This window comes from Paramormyrops kingsleyae, chromosome 4, assembly GCF_048594095.1.
Source record: "Paramormyrops kingsleyae isolate MSU_618 chromosome 4, PKINGS_0.4, whole genome shotgun sequence".
In the NCBI taxonomy this organism is placed as follows: domain Eukaryota; kingdom Metazoa; phylum Chordata; class Actinopteri; order Osteoglossiformes; family Mormyridae; genus Paramormyrops; species Paramormyrops kingsleyae.
This window is the reverse complement of record NC_132800.1, coordinates 48,167,508-48,188,338: the sequence shown is the minus strand read 5'-3', so window position 1 is coordinate 48,188,338 and position 20,831 is coordinate 48,167,508. Positions and strand designations below refer to the sequence as shown.

At 41.2% G+C, this 20,831-nt stretch overlaps 1 protein-coding gene across 1 annotated transcript; it reads left to right on the top strand.

Moving 5' to 3' along the window:
• Positions 1-4,401: 4,401 nt before the first annotated feature.
• LOC111839143 (polymeric immunoglobulin receptor-like) lies at positions 4,402-18,589 on the top strand. Its single transcript, XM_072711520.1, has 11 exons — positions 4,402-4,487; positions 7,727-8,047; positions 8,751-9,062; positions 9,444-9,752; positions 13,334-13,358; positions 13,756-13,850; positions 14,156-14,199; positions 14,667-14,735; positions 16,935-16,994; positions 17,282-17,368; positions 17,684-18,589. Exons 1-11 carry the CDS (start codon positions 4,442-4,444, stop codon positions 17,765-17,767), a joined length of 1,452 nt encoding a protein of 483 aa, XP_072567621.1. The 5' UTR covers positions 4,402-4,441; the 3' UTR covers positions 17,768-18,589.
• Positions 18,590-20,831: the final 2,242 nt, after the last annotated feature.

The window sequence follows — 20,831 nt, the reverse complement described above, 5'->3', positions numbered from 1 at the left end:
CAGAGACCGAAGGTGGGAGCAGCAGGGGCCACAGGCGACCACGAGACCGGAGCTGGAGGGACCCTTGGCAACTGCAAGGTAGGAGGCAGAGGGGATACCAAAGGGGGCGAGGAGGAAGGCAGAGGGACTGCTGGAGGAGGCAAGGAAGGAGTAGAAGCCGCAGCAGGTGACGGTGAAGCCACAGCCGGCAACTGTCGAGCCGGAGCCAGGGGGACTGCAGGTGACTGCCAGGCTGAAGCAAGGGGGACCGAATGTAAACCTGGGGGCAGGGCAGGCGGGACCTAACCCCAGCACAGGTGTCCTCTCCCACACTTAGAGATGGGTTTCTGGCCTGTATCTGCCATGATAGGGTGGATCTTCAGGGTCTTGAGCCGTGACTGGAGCGGGTATGGGGTCTGAAGCGGGGCCTGGGGCTGGAACCATGGGAACTAGAGCGGGGTCTGAAACGGGAACTACAGGAACTGGGGCTGGAGCAGGAACCACAGGTATTGGAGCATGAACCACGGGTATTGGAGCAGGAACCTCGGGGACTGGAGCTGGGGGTTAGGCCTCAGGTGCGGGCATGGCCTCGGGGGAAGGCGCAGCAGAAACATCGGGTGCCACCTCAAGTGAAAAGGTGTCTCCTGCCGAGGAAGCTTGCTCCTTCTTTCTCAAATTGAGCAGCTTCCTTAAGGTCTCTGCTGCTTTCTCCAGCTCCTGAGGCAGGGAACGGCAAACTCCCTTTGATGCTGTTTAAGGAGCGGGGCAACCTCTGGAGAGTCCTGCACTACCGGATTCCATCACCCGCCAGTACAAACCCTCAAGTGAACTTAGCATTACTAACATGAATGCCAGCTGGCATTTCTTTTCATCCAAGTAAGACTAAAGTAATGGAGCACAGATTAACAAAGCCCCCCTGGCCAATAGCACTTTAGGAAAAGGGTTAGGGCTGGCCAACTCATTTACATACAGATGGAATAAAAACTTGAATATATTTATTCGATCACTGATTTCTTTATTTCTGATTATGTCACGTTTCGTCCTACATAATATCTGGCCCATGACATGTTTATAATTCATCATTAAATATAGCCAGTGGAATGATCTTTCGTAGTATCATTCCACTAATAATGGCACCCTGTCCCCCAGCAAGTGGCTCAGAGGTTTCCCTGTTATTAGTATCTGCGATATCAAACAAAAAAAGTGTAGAGATCATTTGTCTTCTGAAGTGTTTGTAAAGTGTTTCCAAAACAGTGATATTTAAAACATGACCAGTGCACCATGAATCAGGTTATTGATATTGTAAGTATTAAATCCAAATATACTGCATGATACTGTAACGTGTCTCTTTTAGTATCCAAACAGTATAAAGACTCCGTCAGTGCAAAATGCCTATGTCTCTTGTACCCTTTGGTTTTCTGTGAGGCCTGTGATTGATCTTACAGGGCTCATTTCAGCAGCACCAGTGGTTATGTGAGCAGACAGCCGGGATGCCATCAGTCATTTCTGTGTGTACAGACAGAGGGGTCTAAACACCCATGTTCACGTTCTAATGGAGCAGGTCTGTGTTTATCAGGGGCCAAGATCAGCATCAGGGGTCAAAGTTAAACCTAGTTGTCTTTCACTCTGCAGCAGGTTTGGAGAGCTACTTACCTTCTAGCTGGTAAAGACTTGGGGCAGCGTGGGGGCCTCACTCCACCAGGCTTGTGGTTTTGATATCCGGCCCAGCTCTCTGTGGGCAGTTTGCATGGTCTCCCTGTATCTATGCTGGTTTCCTCTTTGTTCTCCCGTTTCTTCCCACAGTCCAAAGACACGTGGTTCAAGTGAATTGCTGCCTCTAAAAGTGCCCATAGTGACTGTGTGTGAGACACTACATCACATTTTCTTGGGCACATCATCATACTGTCTGACATGAAGGGGCCCTAGGCGGCATTTTCTTTCCATGTAAAGGGCAGCCAATAGCAACACTGTTGCCTCTCTAGACGGTGCTTCAGTGATGGTTGCCCCCCCGCTGCCCCCTGAGGCCACCAGTGCATACAGTCATGCTACACGACGCCTTTCTTGATGGTGAACGTGCCCTGTGTGCACACTCCCTGCACCCTTCGCGGTGTCCTCAGCAGTCCATTCCTGCGTAGAGGCGTCTTGTAGCTGCTGGTAAAACGCCAGCCTCAAAACCACACGATCTTCAGATCGTTTCCTCCCTCTGCTCTCAGAATGATTTTCTGTTTATTCTTAAATGGCCGTTTGGTAGCAGCATCTGTGCGTTGGGTAGGAGGTGCTGCCGCATTTGTGTGTGATGGAAAGAGAGAGCTGGAAGAGGAAACCACATAGCAGCAAAACCAGTGCTATAAACAGCACTGTCTCTCCGCAGTGAGACGAGGGTGATTTTTTTTTTTTTTGGGGGGGGGCAGGGCAAAGATGGTGGTAGGTAGGTAAGCAGGTAGGTAGGTAGGTCTACTTGTCTAATCATGTCTAATAATGCAATATCAAAGAGAAGGGCAGCTCAGACAATTGATTTAATTATTGTGATAACTCAAAAAGTATTTGACAGATCTTATGGATAATAGAAGATCCATGACTGATTTAATTTTGTGACGAAGCGCTCTAGAATTGAAGCGGTGTCACATAGTGATGTCACATGAAAGGACAGCCATAGGTGTAGATTCAGTGAACCTGGTTGCATTGATATAAGTCGCCCAATGTTGGGCTTTTAATAATAATAATTTTTGCATAGGTGGGAGGAGTGTGTGGGGGATACAGGTTGTTAAGGTTAGGGGTGTGTGAGTAGAGTGGGAAACACTTGCAGTTTATTTAAGAGCAAATAGACATTGACTTGGATTTTGATGCCTTACTGTCAGAAGCCCATGTCTTCTGTTGGCCTTGCCGTGGTTCCTCAAAGTCTCTCTGTGTCTTTAGTTTATCCTGATATTAGATATCTGACTCCTAGCCCTGCCATCTCAGCACTCCTGACTGTTGGCTTTGAATGTAACCATGACTGTGTCTGTGTGCAGTTTGCAGGCTTCCTCTGTTCACATGGCATTTCTCCAGCTTCCAGTGCCCTGCAATGGACTGACGTGCTGTTGAAGGTTTACCTCACTTTACACTATGCATTAGCATCTAGATAATTATACTAATGATTAAACAGCTATGGTGAAACACATGATTCTTTGAGGCAACAGTGATATCCAACTAATTTTTGTTTCTTATTAGTGATAGCACAATTATAAATACACTTATACTCAAATTCAGGCATGTCCCTTAATTACACAGGTCTGCAAAAAAAATATTTTCAGCTGCATGGGATATTTTTGGTAAATTTTATGTTTTTTAGGGTGTTGAATCCAAAAATGACCTCCATGTCCCTCCATCACGTACAGTTTTTTGCAAACCATGAGGAGTTTACATTAGAAAAGCACAACAGCAATGAAAAAAAATCTATATTTTATTACAATTAACTATGCATAATTTTTCTTATAATTGAAAAAAAGAAACAAAAAACTATTCCTTCATGACATATTTAACACTACATGTTTACTCTTTTTGTCTGTGAAACCTTTTTTTCTTCTCTTTGATGCTCCTGCGAACATGCTTTCGCTTTGCATCTTCTGTTTCCCGCCTGAGCATCCAACAGTAGTCAGCTAGTATGTTGACGTCCCATCTTGGTGAAACCTTTCACCCGGCTCTTCACTATAGTCTCCTAAGTTTTTGGGAAAACAGTCAATATGGGAGTGTAGGAAATGAACTTTTAAGCTCATCTTGTATGCTTGAGCCTCATACGCAGCCAACATGTGTTGTACAGTGGTTTTGTAGAGAGGATCTTTAGTATTCCCCAAAAACCTGTGCACTACATCCTTAAAAGAGTCCCACCGTACCCCCCCCCTCCTACTGACCCCCCTCAATTCCTCACATTTTCTATTTGTATTTCTCTTGAGTCTCGCTCTTAGAAATATTAAATTAATATAAGAAATCATTATTGGATATGATTTTTTGACTCAAGAATAGGATACCAGATTTCAGTCTAAAAAGGGAAATTTTACGCTTAATTAAACTAAAAACATGAGTTTTGCAAGAAAACCTGACAAGATGGAATTTTTCAAATATTTTTCCTGGTTTCAGTGAGTAAAAATCTATAAGAAACAGTCAAAAAAATCCTATGCGGTTTTTTGGTTGCAGACCTGTGTTATTTATGCTGAGGTTATTTTATTAATGGGCCTGTTAATTCAATTAAAGTGTATTTAATGCTCTCCTGATAAATAATGTTAGAATGGCATGTTGAAGTGCTAAACATTCAGCCTTGTGGTTTTGTCAGTTCCTGTTTAAAGTGTCCACTCCCCCTTCACTCTGCCTGCTGTGTGTGACAATAGACACAATAGAGATAGAAAGGACCATGACAGTGAAGGTACACAGGATGAGGAAGTGAGTGTCAGTCTCCACAGATCTGGGCTCAGTGACACACACACGTATGGATCCTCTGATGCTCCTGTTTCTTCTCATTGCTGGGCTCACAGGTGAGTGTCTCTCATTACAGTGGTACTGAGTAGAGATCTCTCTAAAATTATCCCTGTTTAAAAAACCAGCTTGATCAGCTTCCGTTGGATATGCGGGTTGACCAACTAATGATAGTTGAGCAGCTTAAGATGTATTTTTGCTTGATGGTTTGATGCTTTAACTGGTCATCCTAGCTTATTATGGTCATTCTAGCTGGTTTAGCTGAGTTGGGACTTTACTCTCTTAGACCAGCCATAACCAGCTACCAACATAAGCTGGTTTTTAGCTGTTTTTCCGCAGGGGATTAAAATTTAAACTGAATTTAAAATAACTACAACTGAATACAAAATTTTAAAATGCTAATAAACCTAAAATGGATTTCAAATGAAAATTGAAAAAATCAAAAATATAATAAAAATGATCGCCGCTATCAAGGATCTGCCTTGGTCAACAAGACAGACCCAGACAGACACATCAATATGTTAGAGAAATACACTGTCTGATAAAAACACGTCACACACTTCAGCATTTTGTTTGACGGCCTTTAGCTTTGATTATGGTGCACACTCACCATCGCTCTGTTTCGATGAGCTTATGCAGCATCTCTACTTTAATTTTCATTGATTTAATGTTTCACTGAATTCTGAGAACTTTCACAATTGGAGCCCTATGAACCTTGGCATTGTGGTCCTGAAGTACACCCAGGCCATCAGGGAAGAAAACATCCATTGCTTGGATAACCTGGTTATTCAGTAGATTCAGGTACTCAGCTGACTTCACTTTAATGCTGCAAACATATTAATCACTGCAATAACGAATCAATCATTGGCTCTTAAGTATTTAAAATTCAAGCGGTGACTTTATTTTTTCCAGGAAGTGTATATGGTATGATGGCAGAGGTTCGTGCTCTATGCTCAGGTAAAAATTCACACAGCGCAGGAAATACTTTTAGAATTCATGACGTTCTGCAGGCAGAGCTGAGCATATTGATTGGCTAACATTCCCACAGTGCCTCTTCAGGAGTCCTTTTAGACACCAAGTTCTGTGGTTCCAATTAGCACCATGAAGGTGCACAATGGCACAACCACAGAGTGGACCTGGGATTGTTAGTCTGTGGTGTTCATGGGTATTATGGTCTGTAGCCAAGAAACAATTATTTAAGGCTTTTGCTAGACTTAACATGTCTGCAGTGTTCGATCATTTTTAAAATATATATGGGGGGGGGACAACTTTTGCCACCATTGTCTAAAGATGGGGGCATTTGCAAAATTATAGGGTCACTTTTTAAAAATAACTAATGAATAAAGTTTGTTTTTAAAGTGAAATGAGCCCAGATTAAAATGCATGCAATCAGCACCTTGTGCCAGCATGAGTAAATAAAAAACACAATATTGCTGTTCCAAAGAAAAGTGTGCAATCGTCTGTATGTGTATAGAAAACCATCTTTATGTGAGCGAAAGCAGGAGACAGTTCTAACTATTTAGGCTTTTATTTGGCTCTTAATAGCTTTCATATATGTATAATACATTAGTTTATAGATAAATGGAAAACTAAATCACAGTTTTTCAAAAGAACTAGTTTACGGGCTTTTTAAATGCCTTTAGAAACTGTAGAAATTCTATTATAATATTTGGTAAAATAAAAGCCAGCTTTCTCCAGCTGTAAATACAGACCAGTGACCTTGCAAACAACATTATCAGAATTCAAGTGACAATATTGCAAATTGCTAAACATTACATAATTCAAAAATTCTGTTACAGCAACCAGCCATATTTCATAGGCTCCTGGAGCGGAGTTCTGTTCATATGCATGGTTTTCACAGTCAGACTCTCCTATTTCCATTAATGCTGTTGTTGGGCCCCTTTGTCCACTTTGCCCACTGTAGCTAATAGGTCCGGCTATGTGAGACTACATTAACAATAGCTAGCTGACATTTACTGCTAACTTGCCGACACTGTTAGCTAAGGCAACAAAGCAAAGACATATTCTGTAGTGTAAGTGTTAATGTTGCTTATCATATGCAAATCGATGACGCTTGCCTGTTGGGTGGCATTGAGCTGAATTCTTTTTCCTCTGTTCACTTCCTGTAACAAAGCCGTGATTAGCTTTTAGCTGTCCAAAGCTATGTTTGGGTGGGTGAGCCCTGCATGCTTTACAGAACACGAGAGCCATATTAGTCACTCCTTCAGCACCAAGCCAGTCTATTTTCCATTTTTCTGCTCTAGATGCAGCAACTTTTTTGTTAATTTATTTGCTGGGGGCGGCATTGGTGGCGGCCCAGGATTTGCACTGTTTTCTTCGGTAAAGGTTGGTGCTTTTTAATGAGGTACAGATCTATCACAGCAGCCAACTTCACTGCAGGTGCAGGATTGCCTGGCCTTTGTCAGGTATCCTAACAGCGTTACGTAGCAGTACATATAGTTACAGTTACATACTGTTATATACATAAATATTGTGAACAGCGCAGTTTTTGTGTGTATGTTACAAATAAAAATGGAAATTGTAATGGAAAGTATAAGGCTGCAGAAAAAAATGTGACACATGAATGACACAAGAAACCAAGTAAGCTGAAGACATTTTAAAAAACATTTCCACTTTTGCACTTGTAGTTAATTTAAGAGCAACTAGACATCGACAGTAAACAGTGATGGACTTTGATGCCTTACTGTCAGAAGCCCATGTCTTCTGTTGGTCTTGCCGTGATTCCCTCTGTCTCTCTGTGTCTTTAGTTTATCCTGATATTAGATATCTGACTCATACACCTGCCATCTCAGCTCTGAGTGCTGGTTTTGAATGTGACCATGACTGTGTCTGTGTGCAGTTTGCAGGCTTCCTTTGTTCACATGGCATTTCTCCAGCTTCCAGTGCCCTGCAATGGACTGACGTGCTGTTGAAGATTTACCTCACTTTACACTGTGTGCTTCCTGCATTAGGATCTACATAATTATCCTGATGATGAATTATACTAATGATGAATAGTTATGCTTTAAAAAGTGACAAAAAGGAACGACTTGCTGAAGTGCTAAACGTTCAGCCCTGTGGTTTAATCACTTCCTGTTTAAAGTGTCCACTCCCCCTTCACTCTGCCTGCTGTGTCTGAGAATAGAAACGACAGAGACGGTGAAGGTACAGAGGATGAGGCAGTGAGTGTCAGGGTGTACTACTCACACCAGCAATCTGTACCCTGCCTGAGCATGTTTGACCTCCAAAGTCCATTTCATTTGAAAAATGTGAATTCAGTCAATTGTTTTCCCTGCAGGTGCTGACAGTGTGTCCACAGTGAGCTGGGTGTCTGTACAGAGAGGAGGATCTGTCACCATCCCATGTTTCTATGACGACAGATATAAAACTCATGTGAAATACTGGTGCAGAAGGTATAATGTGAGGTCGTGTACTCCCATAGTACACGCTGATTCTGCAGAGGAGGGTAAAGTGTCAATCAGAGATGATCCTGACCAGCAGGTCTTTACTCTGACCATCAACAATCTGACAACTGGGGAGTCTGGTTTCTACTCATGTGGTGTGAAGATCTTAGGAGATGTAGATGTTGGAGATCAGGTTTACCTGTCAGTCACTGATGGTATGATATACAGTATGTACAAAATATGATCACTGTCTTCAGGCATATATGTCTAATACAAAATAAATACACATATTATTTGCATGAACTACAATGACAATAACATATCTTATTTTAAATAAGGAAGGATTTTTTTTTAAGGGGATGAATCTGCCAGCGTTTACACAAGTCATGAGTCAACGGTGACATTTAAATGGGCATCTTACATTTTATTTATGTAAATGAGGGTCAAAATATATGTTTAGTTCTGAATGATAAATGAATCCTGGGAGAAGAAACAGTGTCAGTTTAAATGGGCAACTTCAGGGGGTTATACAAGTTAAGAAATGTCATTTTGTTTAGGTTTTAGTTAGTTTCAAGTATAAATTTTATTTAAAGTGTGAATGTACATATACAGCACCAGTTTGGCTGATATTTAAGTATTTAAGTTTATATTACATATATTAATTAGTAAATATGAATCAGCAAAGATTTGTATGCTTATGAAACTCAGTGATCAGTTAGCCATTTCTCCAATGTTTGATTTTTACAAATACAGTGATATTAAATCCAACATTTAAGCAAAACAATTTTTAATATTTCTGCAAAGTGACATATTGTAACCTACAGTGGGCTGATACTGACTCTTTATTAATATGCGTATAAATGGTGTAAGAGGGAGTGAGAGTTAATCAGCCTGGTAACTTTCATACTGTCCCTGCAGGTGTGTCTGCATTGAACAGAGTGTCTGTACAGAGAAGAGAATCTGTCACCATCCCATGTTTCTATGATGACAGATATAAAACTCTTGTGAAATACTGGTGCAGAGGGCGTAATGTGAGTTCATGTCCTCCCATAGTACACAGTGACTCTCCACAGGACGGTAAAGTGTCAATCAGAGATGATCCTCACCAGCCAGTCTTCACTGTGACCATCAACAATCTGACAGTTGGGGACTCTGATTTCTACTCATGTGGTGTGAAGATCTTAGGAGATGTAGATGTTGGAGATCAGGTTTACCTGTCAGTCACTGACGGTAAGATGTTTGTTCTGCAGACTGTAGCCAATGAGATGCACAGTATGTAACATGTAATTTATCCAGAAAGGAAGGACACAAACACAAACACTGGAGGAAAATATATTTTAGCACTTTAACACCTAATTTACAATAACAAATACCAAATTTTAGTTTTGCACAGTAACATTAATGAGACCTCGGAGAAGTAACAGTCTCAGTTAAAATGGGCTACTTTAGGGTACAAATAACATTAGTAATATGTTTTGCTCAGGTTTTGATGCGTATAAAAAATACGGATAAACATTAAAATAAGCATGTTGTAACTGTGTCATATGCATGAATATTTTACATTTGTGTAAATAACACAGTATTTTATTTGTCATTAATTTGCATGCTCAGGTTCCCCAGAGCTGTCAGTAGACAAACAGGAGGTGACGGGTGTGGAAGGAGACAGTGTCAGTATTCAGTGTCGCTATGGAAACAGTGACAGTCTGAAGCTGTGGTGTAAGATCGGGGGCTCATGTGCATCAGAGAGATCTGTGAGTTTGGATGGGAGGCCTGTCCTGATCAGGGATGACACAGTAAATAAAATCGTCAGTGTGACAATGAGGGGACTGAAAAGGAAGGACACAGGATGGTACTGGTGTGATGCTGGAGGCTGGCAGATCCCAGTTCATATTACTGTCAAACTAATAACCATCACTGAATGTAAGTAATTAATATAAATCTGGCTGTGAATAATTTGTGCTTCAATTCAAATAGCCAAACAGCAAATGAGGCAGTTTCACCCATGAAGGGGGTCTGTGCTTTTTATAGGGATTATCTATGGGGGGGGGGGGGAGCTGTGTATCTTTAAACTACCCTATTGATAACTTTTGCTGAATAGAGCTATTTATTGGGATTATAGTTTCTATACCGGTGGCATGGTGGCTCAATAGGTGGCGCTGTTGCTTCACACCTCCATGTTTAGGGGTTTGAATCTGGCTTCTGCTCTGTGTGTGTGGAGTTTGCATGATCTCCATGTGCTCTGTGGGTTTCCTCCCACAGTCCAAATACATGCAGTCATGCTAATTGGTGTCTCTAATAGAGAGTGTGTGTCTATGTGTCCTGTGACTGACTGGCATCCTGTCCAGGATGTACTCCATCCCTGTGCCCTGTCCTGCCTGGGATAGGCTCCAGGCCCCATATCCCTGACCAGGACAGAAGATAGATGGGTGGACGGCTGTAGTTTTATGTGTCTGTATGAATGTACTGAAAGATTAACATTAAATGCCAGCATTACCTCTATGGTAGACATCCCGTAATACAGTTGTGATGACCTGCATCAAGAGGAATTCATTGTACACTTGGTGAACAATAAAGATTCAGATTCAGATTTAACTATACATACATGCACCTGTTTTCTTATTAATTTCCTGGCCAATACATTGTATATAATCTAATCCTGCTGTTAGTATGTAATTCATTCCTGCCCAGATCCCTGACACAAAGTTGGAGGCAGAATTCCATGCTATCAGGTCCTGCTCTGTACCAAATACACGAGTGTCTGATCTGTTTGTTACACCTGGAGCTGTACTGAGCCCTCAGGAATCAGCAGCTTCTAGGTCAGGATGTGTCTGTATAATGAGACATTTCACAGGATGTTGCCGCAGACAGACATTCGTTTCCATATTACAGCCATTTCTTATGTATATACACTGAACAAAAATGTAAACGCAACACTCTTGTTTTTGCTCTCATTTTTCATGAGCTGAACTCAAACATCGGAAAATTTTTCTACATACACAAAAGACCCATTTCTCTCAAATATTGTTCACAAATCTGTCTAAATCTGTGTTAGTGAGCACTTTTCCTTTGCCAAGACAATCCATCCCACCTCACAGGTGTGGCATGTCAAGGTGCTGATTAGACAGCATCAATATTGCACAGGTGTGCCTTAGACTGCCCACAATAAAAGGCCACTCTGAAATGTGCACAGTTTTGCTTTATGGGGGCTGGTGGGGCAGAAAACCAGTCAGTATTCGGTGTGGCCACCATTCGCCTCACGCAGGGCAACACATCTCCGTCGCATAGAGTTGATCAGGTTGTTGATTGTGGCCTGTGGAATGTTGGTCCACTCCTCTTCAATAGCTGTGCGAATTTGCTGAATATTGGCAGGAACTGGAACACGCTGTCGTATACGCCTATCCAGAGCATCCCAAACATGCTCAATGGGTGACTCCCCATGTCTGCATTCCCACCTGCCTCGCACTCCTACTTATGCTGCCATAGCCATATCTGCCGGAGCATTGCACTTCATATTGCACTCATCTAACTTTTAGCACTGCCTATAGTCTCCCTTACTTTGACTAATTGCATTTATTTCCACCACCTTCTCCTGGGGGGTGCTGCCTGGAGCCCTCAATCTATCAAGATGTCCAGCACACCCTGCAACATGTGACGTCGCCACTACCAATGACGTCCGTGCATCCAGCTCGCTGTTCTGCCTGTGTCATCTTCCTTGTATGACCCGCTCCCTGCCTTCTGGCTGCCTGGCGATTGGAGGGAGTGGTGGCACCGGCTTGTCATCTCCCCCCTGCTCCCCGTTTGTGTTTCAGATTTAACTGTATTTGACTCTCCCTGCCGGCCCCTGGAGGATGGGCTCCCCCTTTGAGTCTGGTCCCTCCCAAGGTTTCTTCCTTCTGGGGAGTTTTTCCTTGCCATTGTCGCCTATGGCTTACTCACTGGGGGCTTTGGGTGGGGATGCTGTAAAGCGCTTTGGGACAATGTAATGTTGTGATAATGCGCTATACAAAAATTAATTTGTTTGTTGTTGTTGTGACATGTCTGGTGAGTATGCTGACCATGCAAGAACTGGGATGTTTTCAGCTTCCAGGAATTGTGTACAGATCCTTGCAATATGGGGCCGTGCGTTATCATGCTGCAACATGAGGTGATGGTCGTGGATGAATGGCACAACAATGGGCCTCAGGATCTTGTCACGGTACCTCTGTGCATTCAAAATGCCATCAATAAAATGCACCTGTGTTCGTTGTCCATAACATACGCCTGCCCATACCAGAACCCCACCGCCATCATGGGCCACTCGATCCACAACGTTGACATCAGCAAACCGCTCACCCACACGACGCCACACACGCTGTCTGCCATCTGCCCTAAACAGTGAAAACCGGGACTCATCTGTGAACAGAACACCTCTCCAACGTGCCAAATGCCATCGAATGTGAGTGTTTGCCCACTCAAGTCGGTTACGACGACGAACTGCAGTCAGGTCCAGACCCCGATGAGGACGACGAGCATGCAGATGAGCTTCCCTGAGATGGTTTCTGACAGTTTGTGCAGAAATTCTTTGGTTATGCAAACCGATTGTTGCTGCAGCTGTCCGGGTGGCTGGTCTCAGGCGATCCTGGAGGTGAACATGCTGTATGTGAAGGTCCTGGGCTGGTGTGGTTACACGTGGTCTGCGGTTGTGAGGCCGGTTGGATGTACTGCCAAATTCTCTGAAACGCCTTTGGAGATGGCTTATGGTAGAGAAATGAACATTCATTTCACGGGCAACAGTTCTGGTAGACATTCCTGCAGTCCGCATGTCAATTGCACGCTCCCTCAAAGGTTGCGACATCTGTGGCATTGTGCTGTTTGATCAAACTGCACATTTCAGGGTGGCCTTTTATTGTGGGCAGTCTAAGGCACACCTGTGCAATATTGATGCTGTCTAATCAGCACCTTGATATGCCACACCTGTGAGGTGGGATGGATTATCTTGGCAAAGGAGAAGTGCTCACTAACACAGATTTAGACAGATTTGTGAACAATATTTGAGAGAAATGGGTCTTTTGTGTATGTAGAAAAATGTTCCTATGTTTGAGTTCAGCTCATGAAAAATGGGAGCAAAAACAAGAGTGTTGCGTTTATATTTTTGTTCAGTGTAAATCCAAATTGAAAATTGTTACAGAAGGTGTGCAGACTGGCTGATGTGTCTGTAGGTGGTTTCAAATTGCAGCAGAGGCCAGTGTTACAGTTATAATCTGTAATAACTGATCCAGTGCTGCAATAAGTACATTATGATATAGTAATAAAATAATATCACCAATTTGCTGCCAGTTCCCTGGGATATGAATACTTTGATCATAACACTAATTTATTATTCTGTATCCAACCAGCTGTTCTATGGAATATTTTCCATTATTTTTATATCAGTTTTAAAAGGACCTTTTCTTAAGAGCCTTTAGTGTAAATTAACAATCCTTTTTCTTGTTTCCAATGCTCATGGTTTCTGGCACATTAAGACGGAGGGAATAATGAAAACCTGAGGTAAGCATTCAGCAGCATTTACAGTAGTGTGGGGGTCCAGCTAGCAGCATTTACCTGGTCACACTGTAATGGGAAACTGCCATTATATTTACGAGAATTAGGATATTGCTTTTCATTTTGTTTCTTAATTATAATAAACTTGAGATGACATCCCATCCAGACTGAGCCCCTGCCTTCTGCCTTGTGCTGCTGGGGATAGACTGCAGGCCTGGAAGATGGATGGATGGATTTTACAAAACAGTATAACATGTTGTGTGAAAATCTTGAGCTATTTTCATGTTACTTATTAATGTCTCCTCTTCCTCACATGTATCCTGTGTAATAGTACAGATGTGGCTGAACTGTGTTGCTATAAACCATGTAAGACTTTACTGTTCAAATCCACCATCTTATTCAGCTCCTTGGTCCAGCTGGCTCTGTATGTAGGACTGGGCTTATTGGTGCTGCTTTTGATCATCATCATCATCACATGGAAAGTGCAGGACAAACACAGTGAGTATCTGCTGATGCAGACAATAAATAAATGACCTGAGTCTTTGATCATGTTTTAGTCTATTTTGTTTTGCTATAAAGTGGTATCACAACATGTTGAATAATTTAGGACCCCCTCCCCCCACTCTGTACCTGACAGGACCCCCCCCCTCCTCTCAGACTCTGATTTAGCCACTGGATATATGTACATGCTAATTCAGAGACTCTTTGTTTGTTACACAGTAAATTATTATCACTTAAGAGCAGAGACACTGGTGGGAACAGAATGATTTTTGTGGCTTTTTTCCTCATTTTTTTTCTTATAGAGAAAAAAACAACGATTCAAAATCAGGGAAACACAGAATTGACAGTAAGTTCATATTTAATACAGAAAGTACAGAACAGCGTTTCTTAACCCGCTGGTCTCGACAAGCTTTGAAAGGGTCGTGAGCTCCAGTTGGAAAGTTGTTGACCCATTTCTTTCCTTTATTTAAAAATGTTAAAATTGCTTTTTTTAAATCAGAAAGTCTCACATTTTTTTTCAATTTTCAAATTGTAGTAGGTGTGATGTTGAATTTGAGAGAGCTGGCTAGTTTTACTACTTACCTACATCGGTTTGTGACTGAGCTGTCAGGTTAAAAATTGGGTGCAAAAGTCAGGATGCAAAATAGGGTGAGAATCACTGGTCTAGAAGATTCTGCAGGGTTACGTCTTTTAAAAGAGAACAAAAACAGAAATTACACAGTGCTAACTGCCACTTACTCATTAAAAAGTAAATTTTTGTAGAGTAATATGATGTGAAACTGACTTGAGGAGTGATTGTTGACTTTGTTCTAGCTGAACCCAAACCCTGAATATGCAGCAATAGACAGAACTGGCATCATCAAGAGAGACCCCCCAGGGCAGGTAAAGTGCAGGAATAAAATGTATACAATGATAATTATGAGAGCAACCCATGTATCTAATTGTAAAAATGAACAGCCTCTTTTTCATGCACCTACCACTGAGAAAGTATTTTGTTGCAGTCCCATTTCCAGTTGCATAAATACTTTGCCAGTATTGAGATGCATCAAAAATCATTGTGCAGTTCAATTGCTGACAGACCAATTCAATTAAAACAACAAACCACCCTTCCTTATAGCTTCCATTACAATCATTTTATTGGTCCTATTACAATGTATTTGATGCAGTGAGCAACTACGGAAAAACAATGTTAACTGCCTGTTGGCCCTAAAATAATGCAGCTTGTCATGCCCCGCTCCGTCCGATCCTGATGTGTGCCACGCCCACCTCGTTACCTCGTGTTCATCCCCGATTGTGATCACCTGTGTCCTGTTATTTCTGGATAGTCTTTTGTATTTAGTCCGAGTCTCAGTCTGTCTTCCCCAGATCCATCATTGTATTGTCCGTGGATGTCTCTGTCCATCTGTCCTGTGAGCAATAAAACCCTGTTTACCCAAAGTTCCGGCTCCATTTGCCTGCTTCCCTGCTCGCCTCCGTTGCCGAACGTGACACAGCTAGTACTACACTGTAAACCCGAGTAAGTTCAGAGTACTCAAAACTTTTGTTGTAACCGATTACATAAGAAAATGTAAGTATCTGTAACATATTTTTAGGTATATTTTAATTTTAAAATATATGTTAGTTTTACTCATTTATGTTTTCTATGAAATACATTTTAAGTTTGCTAAACATATATTGTATTACTACATTACTATTTCTTTAATCTGTACTTACTTAATTCAATTAAAATTATTCAATTACACTAAATTAAAATAAGTTCAACCGACTTAACCATAACCCAATTTCACTACAAAACTTATTGTTTTTGGAAAAATCTACTCAAAAAAAATCAAAGTGTGTTAAACTCAAAACAAATGAAAACCTATTCCATCTAATGAATGGATTTAAAATAAATTCTAAAAAATATGGACAGCCTCCATTGTCACAATTCAAGTTATTTATTCAAGTTCTAAAACAACTTGCATTTATCATTAACAATTATCAAAGGATATACTGCACACTGTAAAAAAAAAAAAAAATCCATCAAAAAACGGAAAATATACTGGCAGAAAATTACCGGCACATTTTCCGTTAAAACAACATTAAAACAAATTTTTCCTTCAAGTCTCAAGGAAAATGTTGTAAATTCACAGTTTTCCACAATTTGTTGTTCCAAGGAATATTTCATAAATAATAGTTTATTTTCATTTTTAATTCTTCATTCTGCCAATGCAGATTTCTTTGTTTAATAAATGGTGTTGTTCACAAAACTACAAACAGTAATTTGAGAACATAGTAATTCATTACATTCATTATTTTTCTTGACTCAAGGGCCCATAAACATGCAGTTATTCAAGTGAAGCTGGATTTGAACCAGCAACCTTTGGATTACAAGCCTAAATACTATTACTACTGAGCCAATTATACTGACTTAGCTTATCTTGTAACTTTTCAAGTGGAATGAATTGCAATGTACCTGACTGTAATACTCATTAAGGTCAGTTCATTTACAGTTCCTACTTTCAGGAGCCAGTTAATAAATCTAATTAATTTTTAAGTATTTCTCCTGTAATGTGTAATACACGTTTAAGTTAATTTCCAGGCAAAGCATTTCAGGCAAGGCAGTGCTCATTGACACAGATTATAAAGTTTGTTACACTCTGCAGCTCCTGGACCTGCCCACTCTCCAGAAGACCAATAGTGCTGATGTATAGTATAACCAATAGTGCTGGTTAAAATCTGTTAAAATACAGTAATTTTAACTGATAGAAATTTAACAGGTTTCCTAAGTTTTCCTATGTTGGAAACCTGTTAAAGTATGGTATAAATTAGTATTTCTATCAGTTAAAATTACTGTATTTTAATAGATTTTAACTTTTCTGAAAATGTTTTTCACTGATAATTAACAGGTTTTGTCTGGCACCCCTGCTGCCAGACTTTTGACTGTTATTTTACAATAGATTTTTTTTGCAGTGCACAAAACAGTAACTGATACATCAGACTATCACCAAACTCACCAACAATGATGTTCTATTTCTGTCAGTTAAAGAACGGACAGGTGGTTCTGTAGAGTTACATGGTCAAGACGTTTTCTTCTCTCAGGCCTCTGAGGAGCCTGGTGCTGATGTCATCTACAGCTCCATTGTCCTGTCAGACCCAGAGGTAAGATGGTTTCATCTAAATCAGCATTTGGTTCAGGCACAGGACCAGTATCACAATGAGAGTGACACGTATATCAATAATGTACTGACTGGGCAGGTACATCTACACCTCAGCTGATCTCTCAGATCCATGTGTATCAGAATTAGCTGTAATATACCAAGAAGTACCATGATACCCTGATATTTCACAGTGATTCACTTGGGAGGTTTGGGAGTTTATGGATTTGTGGTTTCTGTACAAAGGTTGGTCTTGTCCCTCCACTGTAAGCAGCTAAATACTCTCAGCAGGTGTCCTCTAGATGTTCTTCACAGCGTCCTGCTGTAACCCCAGCCAGCGATGTGGTCTACAGCTCAGTCGCCCTGAAGCACAGAGAGGTGAGTTTGGACAATCTGCTCTAACATAAGCTGTGATACATTTAGTCTCTGTGATGCTTCATATGTGTCTTATCGTTCCTTTGACATTGTATAGAGCCACAATTCCAACATCATACACGCAGCTAATTTGGCTTCAAATTTTAAGCCAGGTGAAAGTGAACTGAAGAGCTTTCACAGATTCATCTATCAGTCTGCTTCATTTCCTGTTCCTGTAGCAGTAACATTAACACACCAAACTCCTTGAAATGCTAAGGAAGGTGTTAGTGCCTCAGAAGCCAAACTGATGTTAATGTTTATCTGTTCCTTGTCCAGTAGGGGGCAGCAACACAGAGAGGCTCCTCTACATGTGGGGAGCTGCTGCTCTGGAGAGCTGTGAGGGACACACAGATACTCCAGTGATGGGGAGGGATAATCACCAGAGAGGAGCATCTTACAGTGATGTCAGCTGTATTTAAATGGCATGCAGCACTGTCACATTACAGTGTGACAGTAAGAGTCAGGCAGTGAGAAACACACATTCATGGCTGTTGTGCATCTGAATCATGATCAAGGTGCTATTTGTCTCACTTGTATGTCACTTTGGACAAAAACATCTGCTAAATAAGATAAATGTAAATGTGAGGTATTATACTGGTGGTCTGTGAAATTTTACTCATCATTCATATAAATGGAAAAAATACCCTTAGCAATTGTAGTTGAGCTGCATAATATAGTTACCACACTATACAGTATTTTGAGAATATTGTGTTGTTACAGTATATGTACCAGTGGGGGTTAAGTGAGGTCTAAAGGCTCTGGCTTTAATTTTATGCTCTTCTTCCGCACATCACTGCCCCCTGCTGGAGCCTCCTTGCTCTCCTCTGACTGTGGACTTAAAAGCTGCCCTGTTTCTGTTATATTATGTTTCATTATTATATTCGCACAGTATTTGTTTTGCCACAGAATGTTAGGCTTTTGTTTATTGATAAATGGAGTGTTACTTAAAATGCAGAACACAGACTGTGTGACTCATCATACACAATGTTAATAAAAATGCTGAGACTTCTGGAAGTCTTCTGCACTTCTGGAAGAATTAGATTACAACAATATACATTCAATTTATATACATAACCACACAATTATACTTGCACATTTTATATCTGCATAATATATTCTTTGTAGCACTTAAAATTAGTTTCATTTGTAGCTTTATTTTTCTGTTTTTATGTGTGAATGTACTGTAAGGACTGCTTCTCAATTTTGTTGTACTCTGCTGCAATAACAATAAAGGAACCGTGATTGATCTTTATCTTTCCTATATAATCAGTGCTTGAAGTGGGCCGGAACGCAGCGCAACGCAGTTCCGGAACTTCTGTATTTTCGTCTTTTGGGTTCCGCCACTTTTTTCTGCGTTTTTCTGGTACTTACTGAAACTGATCCGACGCAGCGACAATGGCCCGAGAATAGACAATATCACAAGACCGATAAAAGACTACATTACCCACGAGCCATGACAGTGCCCTATCATATGCATCCACTGAGTCCCAACCAATCGCATCAGGGAAGCAATGCAAACTCTTGCAATTTATACTGTGAATATCATGATGGCACTGTTCACTGGAAAACTCAATAAAAAAGATACATTAAACGGAAGTGGTGGTCGCCTTTGGTGGTCCATGAACTAATCATGCTAGCGTGGCTAAATAAAGCAAAAAGAAAGCGGCATGGAAGCCCCGAAAAGGAAACAAATAGCGAGTGTGAGTACTCAGCCGCCTGCAGTATTCCATTTGTGAATTAGAAAAAAGTAGCCTATGCCTATAGGTTATTGCTTGGAAGAATAATTAAATTAAAATAGTTTTTGAACCAACACATCCTAAAGACACATCCTTTTCACCGCACAAATGTCAAATGTCGGAAAATTAGAATTCCTGCACTTATTTTTTTCCCACTTCAAGCACTGTATATAATGTTGCTACATAGTGGACACAAATAAGATTGCAGTCAATTCTAAAATCAGTCAGTCATCCACAAGTAACGTCATTACGCTGCACATGAAGTGACAAAATCAACACACGTCATCCATCCATCCAGTGGCGGTTTTAGGCATGGGCGAACGGGGCAGCCGCCTGGGGCGGCATTTTTTCATGACACGTGGAGGGCGGCACACGAACTTGGAGGAAAAAATAATAATCTGTTCCGCTAAGCGGTTTTCTATTATCTATAATACCTGTGCCGCCCCTGCTGCTGAAGGAGCCGCACAGAAGCTGAGCGAGCGGAGAGGAGAGGGGATGGGGGGGGGGGGGGGGGGGGGGGGGGGGGGGTGTGTTGGGGGGCGCAGGGTACAGTTCACCTCTCCCAAATGAAGCGGACAAGGAGGGGGGGCTAAATTATATCAGTGACACCTGACTTTCTTACAAATAACGCACATTTCATTCAAAATATTATAAACACAGACCAATAATTTGCACTTTTTTCATTTATTTAATTGTGTGAGATGGCTGATAAAAATATGTAATAAAACACGATTATGATGTGGAGGTGAATTGGTTTAGTCTTGACTTTTGGTCGTGAGTGACAGCGTTGGGGGATGGGAAATATGGTGATTGTCGAATCGTCGATTACAAAGTAAACAAAGGCCAAAGGCTAAGCTGTCAGGTGCCCAATTTAGGAAAAAATGAAAAGAAGAGGAGGAGAAACGGGCAAAAGATAAAGGTATGCAACAATGTTCTTTCTGTATGATTAAGGTATTCATGTAATTATGTTAATTAGTGGTATAACCCCAGCCAACACATCCATGTGGGGCCCGCAAGGGATGCACTTGGGCTGACATGGGAAACCCAAGTGGGGCCCAGTCAATTTTATCCGCAGTTTCCATGGTGGCCCCACATGGGTTATCCCACATGGGCTAATGATGAGCCCTTGATGGGCTCCATATAATGTACACTGAAAAAAAGAACATGTTGGATTTACTTAATTCAATAGTGGACAGTGGTTGCACAGATGTTTTGCTTTGGCAGCAACTTGAACAATTGAGTTAAAGTATTAATCTTTATTAACTCTAATAATGTTTAATTTACAACATAGGGTAAGTCAAGTCAATGAGTCTCCACCTCCAAACATCTGGCCCGTTTTAATATGCGCACAAGTCATGAGGATCAGAAGAGCCAGCCCAGATTTACCCACCATCATGAGAAAGACTCTGACCAAAAAGGACCTTACAGCTTTTTCTTGTTTTATTTTGAAGCTTTGTTGGTTCAGTTCTAATTGTTCTTGGAGATTAGAAAGCTGTGGTTCTGGTGATTTTATCGCATATTGATGTTAAGTCAGAGGAAAAACTTTAGGAAGTGTACTGGGCATGTCTCCTGAGTGGTATATAGTTTAAAGGGATAGGCGTGTATTTGGCTGCTGGTCCTGCCCTTAGATGATTAACATATGCAGAAAGGTGTCAGGACATTTGTATTACCCTTTCTGTAGAGTTCCTGGA

What these genes read in the sequence shown, in the direction of transcription:
- LOC111839143 (XM_072711520.1), top strand. Translation starts at nt 4,442, where the DNA reads ATGGATCCTCTGATGCTCCTGTTTCTTCTCATTGCTGGGCTCACAG. An exon ending in TTGTCCTGTCAGACCCAGAG is followed by an intron (nt 16,995 to 17,281) that starts GTAAGATGGTTT and finishes TACTCTCAGCAG; the next exon opens with GTGTCCTCTAGATGTTCTTC. An exon ending in TCGCCCTGAAGCACAGAGAG is followed by an intron (nt 17,369 to 17,683) that starts GTGAGTTTGGAC and finishes CTTGTCCAGTAG; the next exon opens with GGGGCAGCAACACAGAGAGG.